The sequence below is a fragment of the Chiloscyllium punctatum genome, chromosome 19, assembly GCF_047496795.1.
Source record: "Chiloscyllium punctatum isolate Juve2018m chromosome 19, sChiPun1.3, whole genome shotgun sequence".
Lineage (NCBI taxonomy): Eukaryota > Metazoa > Chordata > Chondrichthyes > Orectolobiformes > Hemiscylliidae > Chiloscyllium > Chiloscyllium punctatum.
Genome location: NC_092757.1, coordinates 64,025,979 through 64,040,254, shown reverse-complemented (window position 1 = coordinate 64,040,254; position 14,276 = coordinate 64,025,979). Strand labels below are relative to the sequence as shown.

Below are 14,276 nucleotides of genomic sequence, written 5' to 3'. Positions count from 1 at the left end.
TAGGCCTCGAGCCAAGTTAAATTGTTCCTGTTGCACTGCTCCTCCAATCACTGACTATTTCTCTCCAGTATTTGGTTCTGATGGGCTCCTGAGCCAGTCAGAAGGAGACAACTGACCACTGATTGGAGGTGTAGCTGCTTCCATGATCTTCTATTTACACATTCCTGTATACACATATCTAGGAGCCACAGAGGAGCCTTCAGTGGGCTATAGCTTATAAGTCTGATCTTGAGTGGCTACACTGATGTCTAGGCTTCAATGGTGGCTGCCGGGGTTGGTCAAGAATTGGAGTGATCCAGAAGCAGTAGTGAGTTTCTTGAACTTGTACAGACTACTTTTCAGCCAGGTTAAAAAGAATCTCCCATACCAGTTAGCTTTCAATCTTCGTCGCATTGGCAAGGAAGTGGACTGGATAAAGTAGTAAAAATTCCAAATGGATGAAGGCACATTGACAGCTGATGTCAACCAGAAGTGATCTAGAAATCATCCGTATTGATATATAGAACAGTGAAGGTTATTGGATATCATGATAGGTGTGTAATATTTTTTCCATAATCATCAACTAAGATACATTAATCTTGTGACAAAAATATCAACAAGCAATCTTGTTAGAGGGAGCACAGCACTGAGGGAATAAGATTAATGACAAGGAAATAAAACTTAGAAAACAGTGATGTTTTTCTTGGAGCAAATAACTTTAATTTGGGGTTTGGCTGATAGTGTTAAACATTTCCTCGTAGCTATGTCATGGGTCTGAAAAGCAATAGCCCCTCTGCTGATTCCAACTGAGTGTAAATGTAAGGTGAGAGAAAACTTTCCCACACAGCAAGTGGCCTGGTTTTGTAATGTACTGCCTGAAAGTGTCATGGAGGCAAATTCAACTGAGTCATTCAAGAGGCCATTGGGTGAATATTTCAAAAGAAACCAAGTGCAATGTTGCAGGAAAAAGTTAGGGATTTAGCATTCAGTCAAAATGCTCAGAGAGCCGGTGCAGACATGATGTGCCTGGAGGCCTCCTGCATTGTAACAATCCTGTGTTCCCAATCCCAATCCAGTTTAGCATCCTCCACCATGGCATCCAATGCAAATCTTTCTATTTCCATGGGTGGCACGGTGGCTCAGTGGTTAGCACTGCAGCCTCACAGCACCAAGGATCTGGGTTCGATTCCCACCTTGGGTGACTGTCTGTGTGGAGTTTGCATGTTCTCCCCGTGTCTGTGTGGGTTTCCTCTGGGTGCTCTGGTTTACTCCCATAGTCCAAAGATGTGAATTGGCTGTGCTAAATCGCCCGTAGTGTTCAGGGATATGGAGGTTATATGTGCATTAGTCAGAGGTAGTAGGGTAGGGGAATGGGTCTGGTTACTGTTCGGAGGGCCAGTGTGGATTTGTTGGGCCAAATGGCTCATTTCCACACTGTGTAGGGATTCTGTGATCTGTGATTTCCAGTACAGGTCATCCTTATGGTGTGCATGTGAGTCTCAATTTGTAGTTGGTTGTGGGTAATCTGTCATATTGAATCATGAGAATGAGGACATGATCCAAACCAACTTTGTACCGGCCTTGCTTGTGAACATCAATATGAGAGGACTTTCAGCCCAACCATCTGAGCTGGATATGAGTATTGTACACCACCCTCCAATTTAATTGGACTGTTGCAAAAGATTCCTCCAAACTAACAATGATGAAAATCTAATAATGCTGTGCTCCAGCTAGACATCCTGGAGTTATAACTTTGGTCCCATAATGAATTATGCACACTGTTTGGTCATCAAGAGTGAGATATGTGACCTAGTCTCCTGTTTTTATAGATCAGTTTGATTTTGATTTGACTATTCCACATTATTTGGTCTTAAGTGACGGTTTAGTGGAATAAAGTCCTTTTCTGTCGATCTCTCTTTTCCACCTTGAAATTGTGCAAATTTGTTTCGCCTGGCTGAGGAGTTTTGTATGTGGAATATCAACAAAAGTTCGTGGAAAATCTTTCTTACATGTATTTTGCCAAGTTTGTTTCTGCCCTGACTACGGTGATACTAATTGGCTGACGCAAGATGTTTAACCTGTTTAGCTGAACCGAGAATAGAAAGACAACAGGCATGACAACTTGGATCTGGAAACAAGGTTCTAGTCTGGCTCATCTTAACACCATAATTGTTAACAGTGGATTACTAATCCAGTCATCAAGTGGGGCTTTCACTGGTTCACAGGAAGGGACAGACTTGCTAGTTTTTGTTGGCCAGAGCTAAGATTGACTTTTGTGGATTGAGGTATATGAGGTATGTGTACTTTGATTACTGAAGAGCCTGTGAAGGAAAGTATGTTAATCATTTTTTGTATGTTGACAGACTGACTCTCAAATACTTGTGGTTTGTTCATTAAAAAAAAACTCACACTTTGAGCTAAAAAACTGAATGTGTTAGCGTTTTAGTTTGACAGAGTGTTGAGCTGAGGAGCACCGTGTAGGATATTTTGTTTTTTTTCTCTCTTATTAAAGCTGTCTGCCAGTCTTATTTCTTCTCTTCCTTGCCCAAGGGTGAAGTTTAGTTCACTGGATGGCATCGTCCTCTGTTTTTTTTACCCAAAGCACGATTGTTCACATTCAAGTCTGAAAGACTTTTAAATTGATGATCCTCATTGTCAAATCCCGAGCCAGAAGAAATAGGCTTTCCCTAGTACCGTATCAAAACATTCCATAATTTCCAAACATCTGTGAAATCATGGAGCCCTCTCTGCACCAGTGGTTTCAGTATTTCAAACACATCTTTGCAACTCCACTTGCCTACCTCCAGTAACATCCTGGTGAATATACCCTGTGAGGTCTCTGTGGCTTTAAAATAACTTTGTTTAAACATAGATACATGGAAAATAGGGGTAGGAGTCAGTCATTTAGCCTTTCAAGGCAGCTCAGCCATTCAGTATGATCATCGGTTTAGAATTACGTCCCCCAAAGTAACACTGGACCATAACTTCTGCTAATTCAAAGAGTTTGCAGGAATCTATCACTATATCTTTACTCTCTGTACTTTTTTAAAAAAAGTTAGTTTTATTTTAGTCAGTTCTGATCACTGGAATCACATGGTTAAAACCTCATGTAACTGATTCCCTGCTATCTGTCTATATCTTTTCATTGACTGTATGTATGTATGTACGTATTCTTGATTTCACTTCTATAGTATATTACAGTACGTTACACTAATTGACAGTCAGTTGCACCTGACATTTGTCTGTCCATTTCACATCTTCCTCAAATCTTCTGTAGTGCTTCCTTTGCTGAACTGCATATAATCTAAATAGCCCGAGAACAAAAACGGCCAATCCAGCTTTATTCTGACGTTTTGAATCATCAATCTATTCATGTTAAGCTAAATCAAATGTAAAATAACACACAATTGGGAGAGGTTGGTATCACGGCCCACATTGACATGACAGGTACCTTGCAAGGCGACAGAAACAGTGATCTAATGTGACAAAGTCAGAAGTCATATGACACCAGGTTATAGTCCAACACGTTTATTTGAAATTGCAAGCTTTTGGAGCATTGCTGTTTCGTTGGACACTCCCAAAGCTTGTGATTTCAAATAAACCTGTTGGACTATAACCTGGTGTCAAGTGGTTTCTGACTTTGGCAACCCCAGTCCAACACTGGCACCTCCACAGCATGGTTATCCAATTTGGGTTAACAAGTCAAATATGTTTTTAAATAAAAGTTCTTAAAACTGGTTTAGACTTTTTTCCTTTTAAAAAAAGGTGCAGTGTTGTTTTTCAAAATCTATTATTAAGGAGTTAACATGTTATATCACTTAGTCACTTGAGGTTTGAAGTTGATGCGATTTCATTATCATGTCCTCTGCTCCTTGCTAATGATGTGTTAGTAGGAGATATTACTGCCTTTGGTAAAGGTGAGCTGGGAGGAAGGAAGTACTCCTGCTGCAAGATAGTGCTTTGTGCTGAAGCGATTATTCCTCCTTGCTGGTGTGGAAGCAGCAAATCACTTGCAAAATAAAAATGCTTAAAAACCATACTGCTGCTAATCTGTTACATTATCTGTTCCATGTTGTTGCTTTTCCTGTAACCCAAACTGTTTAGGCAGCTGCAGATTGTGATTTGCACTGCTGTGTAATGTGCCATTAACCAACCAAAGGGGTACTTTATTGAGAGTGAAAGGAAAGGCCTTTTTAACATAAGGGTAATTTGCATATTTTGCCTTCAGAGTCAGAAAGCTGACAAATTGATTCTTTGGGGATATTAAACGTACATTATATATATTCAAATGAACTCTTTTGGGATACTAAATACGCATTATGTGTCATTTTGAAACTCTTGAGACCTAATTAGGAGAGCGTGTAGTGCATTACTTCAATTTCAGAACAATCGATTTTTAAAAAAAAATGTCACTCTTGCTTGGGGGTGACATAAATGGCAAATAGGATGGCTTTAGTGTTATGTTTAACAGGTCTGTCACTATCAATTGCCTCCTGACCCGTTCCTCTCTCGTCAAGCAAAATTTATTTGAAGTAAGAACTCAACAAGTGTAGTCAGATCTTTCTTGGACTGTGCCAAATGCAAGGCTGGCATGACTAAATATTGGCACTACCTATACATGGCATAGACCCAGGGAAAATCAGCTGTCAATGATTTCATTTATGTTGATGATGGTTTATATTATATTGTTGGGAAGCAGGGAATCTAAAATCAAAATAAATGGTTGTTTTGATCAGTGAAGGCGACTTTTTTTTACTCAGGGTTGGAAATTTTTTAAGCTTTGGGTCGAAACAACCTTCCCTAGAAATCATGTGATTTAAGTGAAATGTCCAAGTAAGTCACCTGTTGAGACAATTGCTGAAGTGTTTACTAGTCAAACGTTTGTACCATACAAAAGCAAATTCAATTCCAGAGAGAAGCTTCATGCTGGTAGAATAGTAGTTTAATTTTGGCAGTCTCCAAGGCATCAGAAATGGAGACAAGTCTTAAATTATTTCATCTGTCCTGAGTAGACGAGGATGGAGAAGGCTTTGAGTGAGACAAAAAGAGCCACATTTGGTTAATGTGCAGAAAATCACCAAAAGAAAATGAAAGTTACATGGTCAGTTGAGTGAGACATTAAAGAATGAAGATAGGAGTGATACTTCACTGGGATTGAGTATCATTAAAGGATTGCTGGAAAAATGGTTACATGTTTCTCTTTGCTGTATATGATAAGATCTTTTCCAATGATCTTATATGTTGTTTTGTTTTAATATTTCTATAGGATAACTCATAGTCTTGCGTTAAGTGTAAATTGGCAACCTTATTCGGAGACTGATCACCATGGTAACCAAGTTACAAAAGTAATGTGATGGTCTATCAAGGCAGGTTTCATTCAGAGATCTAACATTTTCTAGGAAAGTGCGCTCTATAATCCTGGAATATTTAAAGGCATCACTGATGCTGCCCAACTATGACTTGGAGGTCCATCAGTAGAATATTGTGGAAGCTATAGGGGTCTTGGATGCCTGATAAAGAGACAGACGAGGCTTCCTGCATTACATCATATTGAGAAGGCCCAACACATCCTTGGCCACTCAGGTGCATGTCACCCTGACCAAGGAAGGACCAAAGCACAGTTGGTGGTGGCAGAAAGTTGGGGAATGGTGTTCAGTAGCAAGGGATTGGATTGACTCTAAATAGACAATCCCTCCGCTCTTTGCTGAATCCTTCACTTGAGAGTGTGGCACACGATTTCATAGTCCTCAAGCTACCAAACATTTGCTGTTGTGTAACATATGGCGAGGCCCAAACCCAATGCTGAATGAATGCCAGCAGCTGTGGAATGAGGGCATTAGTTTGCCATTAATTGCCTACATTAAGGGCTTAATTAGCAGTGGGTTCACCATCAAACCTGTCACAAGGGAGGGCACAGAATTCTGCACTACATTTTTGGACAAAGGATCCATGCTCAAATTTCAAAGGTTAACTTAAAAATGGATCTTGAAAACCAGACCGTGTTTCAGATCAGAGAATGAAGAAGATTGTTTAGAATTGGCAGACTCATCGTCAGATTCAAACTATGATTGTTCAGTAGTGCAACTCAGCTTTTCTTTCACGCAGTTGAGAAATACTTCAAACTAATAAGAATTGTGACCTTTCCTCAGCTGCATTGGATGTTACATTGATATAATTGATACCAAGTTTTAATACCTGGAAGCTCAGTTCAGCAGACCATCGTGGAATGTAAATTTGTTGTTGCTTATGATGCCAATATTTCATTTGTCTGTGGGAATCAGCAGGAGTATTGATTGGTTTAGTTTGTGTTCACATTTACTGACTAAATAAAAGCTTGCCTATGGAATAGTCTGACTGCTTACCCGAATGTGATGTTCCTGTACTGGGCAATGACTGGGAAATGGTGTTTCGGAACCACAACATCACAGAACATGGGTCTCGGTCTGTTGACGTATATCTGCTGAGTGGTGAATTCTTCAGAGAACAGCACATGATAAGATGGGGGTAGAATCAAATGAGTGGCACCCCATGGGGCATAGTTAGTTAACGAGGTGAGTTTGGTAAGATACGGTGAGAAGTCTCTCTGGGTCTTGTGGTGAAAAGCCTTCAAAATAAATCTATGCAGCTGCCACGTAGCCAGTAAAACATAAGATTTAGCCAGAGTATCAAATTGAAAAATGGAAATTTCTGACATTAGTTTCTCCATTATCAGGACATTAATATTATTCATTAAATTAGTGTTCCTAATTAATTCAAGTGAAATCAGGATTTTTCTGATCAAAGTTGTTTGTATTAATATTTAAGTTCTTTATTGAATACGTTGCTTGTATAGTATTTAGCTTTGAAACAACATTTCTGATTCTTATAGCATTGAGAGCTGTGTGAACAAACAAATGTTGCTCTTGAGTATATCTCATTTGCAATAAAGGAGAAAAAAGCCTTCCTTGTCAAGCCATAAGCAATTTAGATGTTTCAGAGTTACTTTCGACTGAGGACAGGCACACATACACGAACACACTTCCCTGTTTATTAACTGTGGTGATTAATACCAGGGAGAACATTAAAAAATGCGATACAATGGAAGTGTAACATCTTCTGAAAACACTGAGACATGAGCATTTAAGGTCAAGCTTGGTTCACTCGTTATCTACAAGTTTGATCATGGACTAAATTAGATTAGAGTAGATTCTCTATGGTACAGAAACAGGCCATTTGGACCAAAACGTCCACACCAATTCTCTGAAGAGTAACCCACCCAGACCCATTCCCCTATCCTAAATTTAGCCCTGACTAATGAACCCAACACTATGGGACAATTTAGCATGGCCAATTCACCTAACCTGCACATTTTTGGATTGCGGGAGGAAACTGGAGCACCCAGTGGAAACCCACGCAGTCACGGGGAGAATGTGCAAGCTCCACGCAGACAGGCGCCCAAGGCTGGAATCAAACTGAGTCCCTGGCACTGTGAGGCAGCAGTGCTAACCACTGAGCCACCATGCCCCCCAAGTTGTATAAGTGCAAATGAATAGCATTTCCTGTTCTTTGTTCCAGTCTTTTTCTTGTTATTTATGTCAAGAAATTTAGTTTTGACCCGTTACAATGGCCACTCCTGGAAGCAAAGTTCATGTCCGATATGTGCCTGTTTGTGGCCATTATGAAAAGAAATGAAGTGAAACAAACACTGCAAATATTGGAGAAGCACAAACAGATCTTGCAGCATCTGTGGAGAGAGAAACAGTTGATGTTTTGTGTTCAATATGAGGCTCTTCTTCACAATCAAAATGTGGTGAGATTATTGAGTTGATTAGAGCATCCTTGTCACTTGCAACAAGTGAGGAGAATATATCTTTTTGAACTCCTCTGGAATTTGTTTCCCTACATGTGGGCCAGCAGGTCAGAATTCAAGTCCCACCTGCTCCAGAGGTGTGTAATAACATCCCAGAACAGGCCGATTATCCTCTGAGAACTGTATCTGCTGTGACTCAGAAATAATCTTCAGTAACTCTGGCTATACTTTGTGAGAGAAAATTAAACAAAAACAAATCATTTGTCTCAAAGTTGCCCTGACAGCAAAGGACCAGTTTTACAGATTCACCTATTTCATCCAAAGTTAGTTTTTAAAATTGTTATTTTAGTGAATTTTGATGTTTGATGGATCTAAGCTTCTGAGTAATGAAGGTCAGGTTGTATTAAAATCAACTGATTTGAAATTGCGAATTTCCATTTTAACCTATTATTTCTGTTCTCTCAACAGTTACTGACTTTAGTGTCAGCGCACTAACAACAAATGACAACCGAGAAGCAAAAGGACCAAATGTCCGCAAAATATCAGGGCTAGAACGAAGTCAAGAGAAAAGTCAAGAGGGCTGTAAAGACCAGCTGCTCCTGTTTGCTGTGGCTAAAGAGCCTGGTACCAAGGCTCATCCTCCACACCAGACCCAGCCCCTGCCCCTACCCCTGCCCCAGCCCCAGCCCCCACCACAAACCCAGCCCCAACCCCAAACCCAACCCCAAATCCAACCCCAACTCCAGTCGCAATCCCAGTCGAAACATAGCTCTCCAGTCCCTGCACAGACTCAGCTGCCACAGTTTCTGCCCCAGCAACAGTCAAAAGCTCTATCACAATCCCAGGGGCAAGGCCAACCACAATCCCAACCCTCATTTCCATCTCAACCTCAACCTGTGCCTCTACCCCAATCTGTACCTCTACCCCAACCTCAACTTCAACCCATATCTCAGGCTCAAGCTCAAGCTCAAGCCCAGGTTCAGACTCCTCTGCACCAGCCTCAGCCACAGCCACCGCCTCAGCCACAGCACCAGCCCCAGCCACCTTCTCCTGCACAGCCAGTTGTTCAAAGTCAGCTTCCATCTCGGCCTACATCGCGGAGCCTTCCACAATCCCTTTCTGTGTACAGCAGCAGCCTCAGTCTAAACAGTGTGAGGTGGGTATTTGGTGTATTCATAATCTCTGAGACACGTGGATGAATTGAAATTTAATGCATAAACTCCAAGTGTAGGCACTGTTTGAATTTACAGGAGAGAGTTGTAACTGTCCATCTCATATAGAGGTGACAATTTGTAACTTCACTCTTCGTGTGATAATTTGCCAAATTTCAATTTGGGTCTTGCACTTTAGAACATAGAACAATACAGCACAGAACAGGCCCTTCGGTCCTTGATGTTGTACCGACCTGTGAGCTATTCTCTGCTCGTCTCCTTACACTATCCCAAAATCATCCATGTGCTTATCTAAGGATTGTTTAAATCTCCCTAATGTGGCTGAGTTGACTACATTAGCAGGTAGTGCATTCCATGTTCTTACCACTCTCTGCATAACAAACCTGCCTCTTAAATCTATCACCCCTCAATTTGTAGTTATACCCCCTCATACACACTGATGTATGTCGTCATCCTAGGGAAAAGACTTGCACTGTCTACCCTATCTAATCCTGTGATCATCTTGTATGTCTCTATCAAATCCCCTCTTGGCCGCCTTCTTGCCAATGAGAACAGGTTCAAGTCTCTCAGCCTTTCCTCATAAGACCTTCCCTCCAGACCAGGCAACATCCTGGTAAATCTCCTCTGCACCTTTTCCAATGCTTCCACATCCTTCCCGAAATATGAGAACCAGGACTGTATACAATATTCCAAGTGAGGCCACACCAGCGTTTTGTATAGTTTCAGCATGATATTGGGGCTCTGGAACTCAATGCCTCTGCGAATGAAACCTAACACACTGTGTGCCTCCTTAACAGCAATATCCACCTGGGTGGCAACTTTCAGGGAGCTATGTACATGGACTCCAAGATCCCTCTGCACATTCACACTACCAAGAATCTTTCCATTGACCCAGTACTCTGCCTTCCTGTTATTCTTCTCAAAAATGCATCACCTCACATTTAGCTACATTGAACTCCATTTGCCACCTCTGAGTGCATTTCTGCAGTTTATCCAAATCCCTCTGCAGCCTGTAACATTCTTACACACTGTCCACTACTCCACCGACTTTAGTGTCGTCTGCAAATTTACTAATCTATCCACCTATGCCTGCATCTAAGTCATTTATAAAAATGACAAACAGCAGTGGTCCCAAAACAGATCCTTGTGGCACACCACTAGTAACCGGACTCCAGGCTGAATATTTTCCATCAACCACCACTCGCTGCCTTCTTTCAGAAAGCCAGTTTCTAATCCAAACTGCTAAATTACCCTCAAATCCATGCCTCTGTATTTTCTCCAACAACCTACCATGTGGAACCTTATCAAAGGCTTTGCTGAAGTCCATGTATTCCACGTCAACTGCCCTACCCTCATCTACATGCTTGGTCACTGTCTCAAAAAACTCAGTGAGGTTTGTGAGACATGACCTGCCCTTGATGGAACCATGTTGACTATCTGAAATCAAATTGTTGTTTGATAGATGAATATAAATCTTATCTCTTATAATCCTTTCCAAACCCTTTCCTACGACAGAAGTAAGGCCCACTGGTCTATAATTACCTGGGTCATCTCTACTGACTTTCTTGAACAAGGGCACAACATTTGCAATCCTCCAGTCCTCTGGTACTAAACCTGTAGACAATGACAACTCAAATATCAAAGCCAAAGGCTCTGCTCTCTCCTCCCCAGCTTCCCAGAGAATCCTTGGATAAATCCCATCCGGCCCAGGGGACTTATCTACTTTCTGTCCTTCGAGAATTGATAACACCTGTTCATAACTACCCTCGATCTTTTCTAATATCTCGTACCTCATTCTTCTCCTCTACAATATTCTCCTTTTCCTGAATGAAAACCGATGAGAAATGTTCGTTCAGCACCTCTCCGAACTCCACAGGGTCCATACTCAACTTCCCACTTCTGCTTTTGACTGACCCTATTCCTACCCTAGTCATCCTTTTATTCCTCACATACCTATAGAAAGCTTTAGGGTTCTCCTTTGTTCTATTGTTAAAGATTGCTCGTGTCCTCTCTTTGCTCTTCTTAACTCTCTCTTTAAATCCTTCCTAGCTGATCTGTAACACTCCATCACCTCATCTGAACCATCTTGCCTCATTAACACATAAGCCTCCTTCTTCTTCTTAACAAGAGGTGCAATTTCTGTTGTAAACCACAGTTCCCTTACCTTATCACTTCCTCCCTGCCTGACAGGGACATACCTATCAAGGACACGTAATATCTGTTCCTTAAACCAGCTCCACATTTCCATTGTCTGCATCCCCTGCATTTTGCTACCCCATTCAATGCATCCTAATTCCTGCCTAATCGCATTATAATTGCCCTTGCCCCATCGATAACTCTTGACCTGTGACATGTACCTATCCCTTTCCATCGCTAAACTAAACATAACTGAATTATGGTCACCTACAACTAAATCAAACAGCTGACCTGGTTCATTACTAAACACCAGATTCAATGTGGTCTCCCCTCTTGTCGGCCCTTTGACGTACTGTGTCAGGAAACCCTCCTGTACCCAATGGATAAAAACTGACCCATCCGACGTACTAGAGTTATAGCATTTCCAGTCAATGTTGGGGAAGTTAAAGTCCCCCATAATGACCACCTTGTTCCTTTCACTCCTACCCAGAATAATTTTGCTAATCCTCTCTTCCATCTCCCTGGAACTCTGCAGAAGCCTATAAAAAACTCCAAGCAGTGTGACTTCTCCTCTCTTGTTTGTAACCTCAGCTCACACTACCTCAGTAGACAAGTCCTCATCAAAAGTTCCCTCAGCCACCCGTTATACTATCCTTGACTAACAAGGCCACGCCTCCCCCTCTTTTACCGCCTTGCCTGTTCTTAATGAGAGATCTAAACCCTGGAACCTGCAACATCCATTCCTTCCCCTGCTCTATCCATGTCTCCAAAATGGCCACAACATCGAAGTCCCCAGGTACCTATCCATGCTGCAAGCCCACCTACCTTATTTCAGATACTTCTGGTGTTGAAGTAGACACAATTCAAACCACTTTACTGTCTGCCAGCACATTCCTGTGACCCTGAAATCCTGTCTCTGTCCTTCCTACTCTCATCCTCCTGTGCACTGCAACTTCACCTCCAGTGCTAGTTTGTTAGATGCGATATCAAACTTGACATTACTTCTTTCAGTTTTGCCTGCTCTTCTCCTGACTCATAGAGTGTGGTATCAAGAGGTCAATTTTCATTTGTTGCTTATTAGCCGATTGATGAAGCCATCAATGAAAGGCATTACAATCAAACTTGACTAGACATCCACATGCTTTCCAATAGGTATGAATGGTTAGAAATCAGGCGTAGGAAATGTGGTTGAGATGACTAAATTGGTAGAGCATGTTGATTTGAACTTGGGCTCTCTTAAAATCACCAATTTTTTATTGTGTATGTCAGTCTGCATGAACATGGACATGTCCTTCATAAATCGCTTCTGTTGTGGCAACAGCTCCGTTTGAAAAGTAACTTGTGATTCCAATGCTAATTCAAGAATTTTGCTTAATTATTTAAATGTAGTTGATTCATAGATGATGGAATTGAGACAGAATCAACCCTCATTTGTATCTCTAAAAGCCACAGACATGAATAAAAGAACAATATCAATAAATTGTAAATGAGTTTACATGTGTTTGTCAGTATTCAGTATAAATAGTTGATGAAGCCTCTTTATGAATCTCATTGTTTTGTTTTTCCCTCCCTCTTTCTCAGCAGCAGCAGAAGCAGCACTCCGGTCAAACCTCAAGCTCCTGCAGCACACATTTCTCACCACCCTTCCACTCCAAGTTTTTCTTTGGCACTCGCAGCCCACAACACTTCGCACACTTTTACACCGAGTTTGCAGCCTGCAAATCATTCGCATCATCCCACTATGTTTGCCCCCCATTCAGCTCTACCACCACCACCTCCACTGACGTCAAGTGCACTTCAGGTTCCAGGGCACCCTGCTGGTGCTGGCTATTCAGGTGAGTGACACACTTTCCAGCAAATCCACTTTCAATAAGTTGATATATTAGTGCCAGGAATGGTGTTCCATTTATCCCATTCCTGTCATTGCCATCCAATAACTTCAAAACAAAGGAACAAAGAAGTAAAAATCCACCTGATTATGAGCTCCTACAAGCTTGTGTTAAGTTCGGTGTGTAGACATTGGGCAGCAATATCCTTACTGTATAAATTTGCCATATCTTTGCAAGCATAACTAATCTCTCTCCCTGATTAATTGTTTGTATGAATCTCATTGGCTGCTTGTTCTAGTTTCTTCTGCAGTTAGTTCAGATAAAATAGAAGTTAGGCTGCATTCATCAGTTAGAAAATTTTCACACAATTCAATGCGCATGTAAGCTTGAAAAGTTCCAAAAGTGCAATGTTTGTGAAAGAAATGGCACATGTCAGTACCACAACTCTTTCAGATGATTTTAAATGAGCTCAGTATTTAAAGTCATCTAGAGGATATCTTCGACTTACTTGCTACATAATTCCTAAGTTTTATGAAGGCTGATGATAACTGCACACCAACGTTGCTTATAGTTGTCCCATTTACTGTGTTGTATGTCTAAATAGAAAATGGTAGAAAAGGCAACAGGACTTCTGTTACTGCCAAGATTAAGCAGCCTAGGGGCACTTCATCAGTGCTTCCTTAAATCTTTCTTCCAGTTGGCAAAAGGAAGTTGTAATGATTTCAATGCAACAATATCTAGGGTGTTCTGTAAACTGCTTTGAATTTCAACACTGGAAGGGAATTATAAAGAGTAAGTAGTCTTGCTTTTAAGGTGGAATTGAGCAGAAATATTTTCTTTGAGAGGTTGGTTAAGGTGTGGAATTCTCAGCAATGAAAGCAATGGGGTCATTGAAGTCATCCAAATCTAAATTAGTCAGATTTTTGATGTATCATATCATTTTGATGGAGGGAAGGGTCATGAGGGGCAGACAGGAAAGTGCAGTTGAGACCACTAACAGATTAGCCATGATTTTATTGACTGACAGGACAGGTTCAAAGGACTGAATGGTCTAAGGAGCACAAATCTTAGACAGGGTGGTTAAGGAGATGTTTAGCAATACTTATCTTCATTGCTCAGACCATTGAGTATAGGAGTTGGAATGTCATGTTGAGGTTGCAGAGGACATTGGTGAGGCCACTATTGAAGTATTGTGTCCAATTCAGGCCATTCTGCTTTGCGAAGATATCATTAAATTGAAAAGGGTGTGGGCAAGATTGACAAGGATGTTACTAGAATTGGAGGATTTCAGTTATAAGGTGAGATTAGATAGGCTTAGATTTTTTCATTGGAGTTTAAAGGTTGAGGGGTGACCTTATATATGTTTATAAA

The 14,276-nt window shown here is 41.1% G+C and overlaps 1 protein-coding gene across 10 annotated transcripts in view; it reads left to right on the top strand.

Moving 5' to 3' along the window:
• auts2a (activator of transcription and developmental regulator AUTS2 a) overlaps window positions 1–14,276 on the top strand; it is a 1,176,696-nt gene that overhangs the window by 1,098,996 nt on the left and 63,424 nt on the right. For 9 of the 10 annotated variants that reach the window (XM_072589564.1, XM_072589566.1, XM_072589565.1 and 6 more), the window contains 2 exons: window positions 8,237–8,924; window positions 12,658–12,911. In XM_072589564.1, coding sequence (XP_072445665.1) covers window positions 8,237–8,924; window positions 12,658–12,911 — 942 coding nt within the window. The remainder of the gene's footprint in view (window positions 1–8,236; window positions 8,925–12,657; window positions 12,912–14,276) is intronic. The other variant, XM_072589568.1, reaches the window with a different exon arrangement.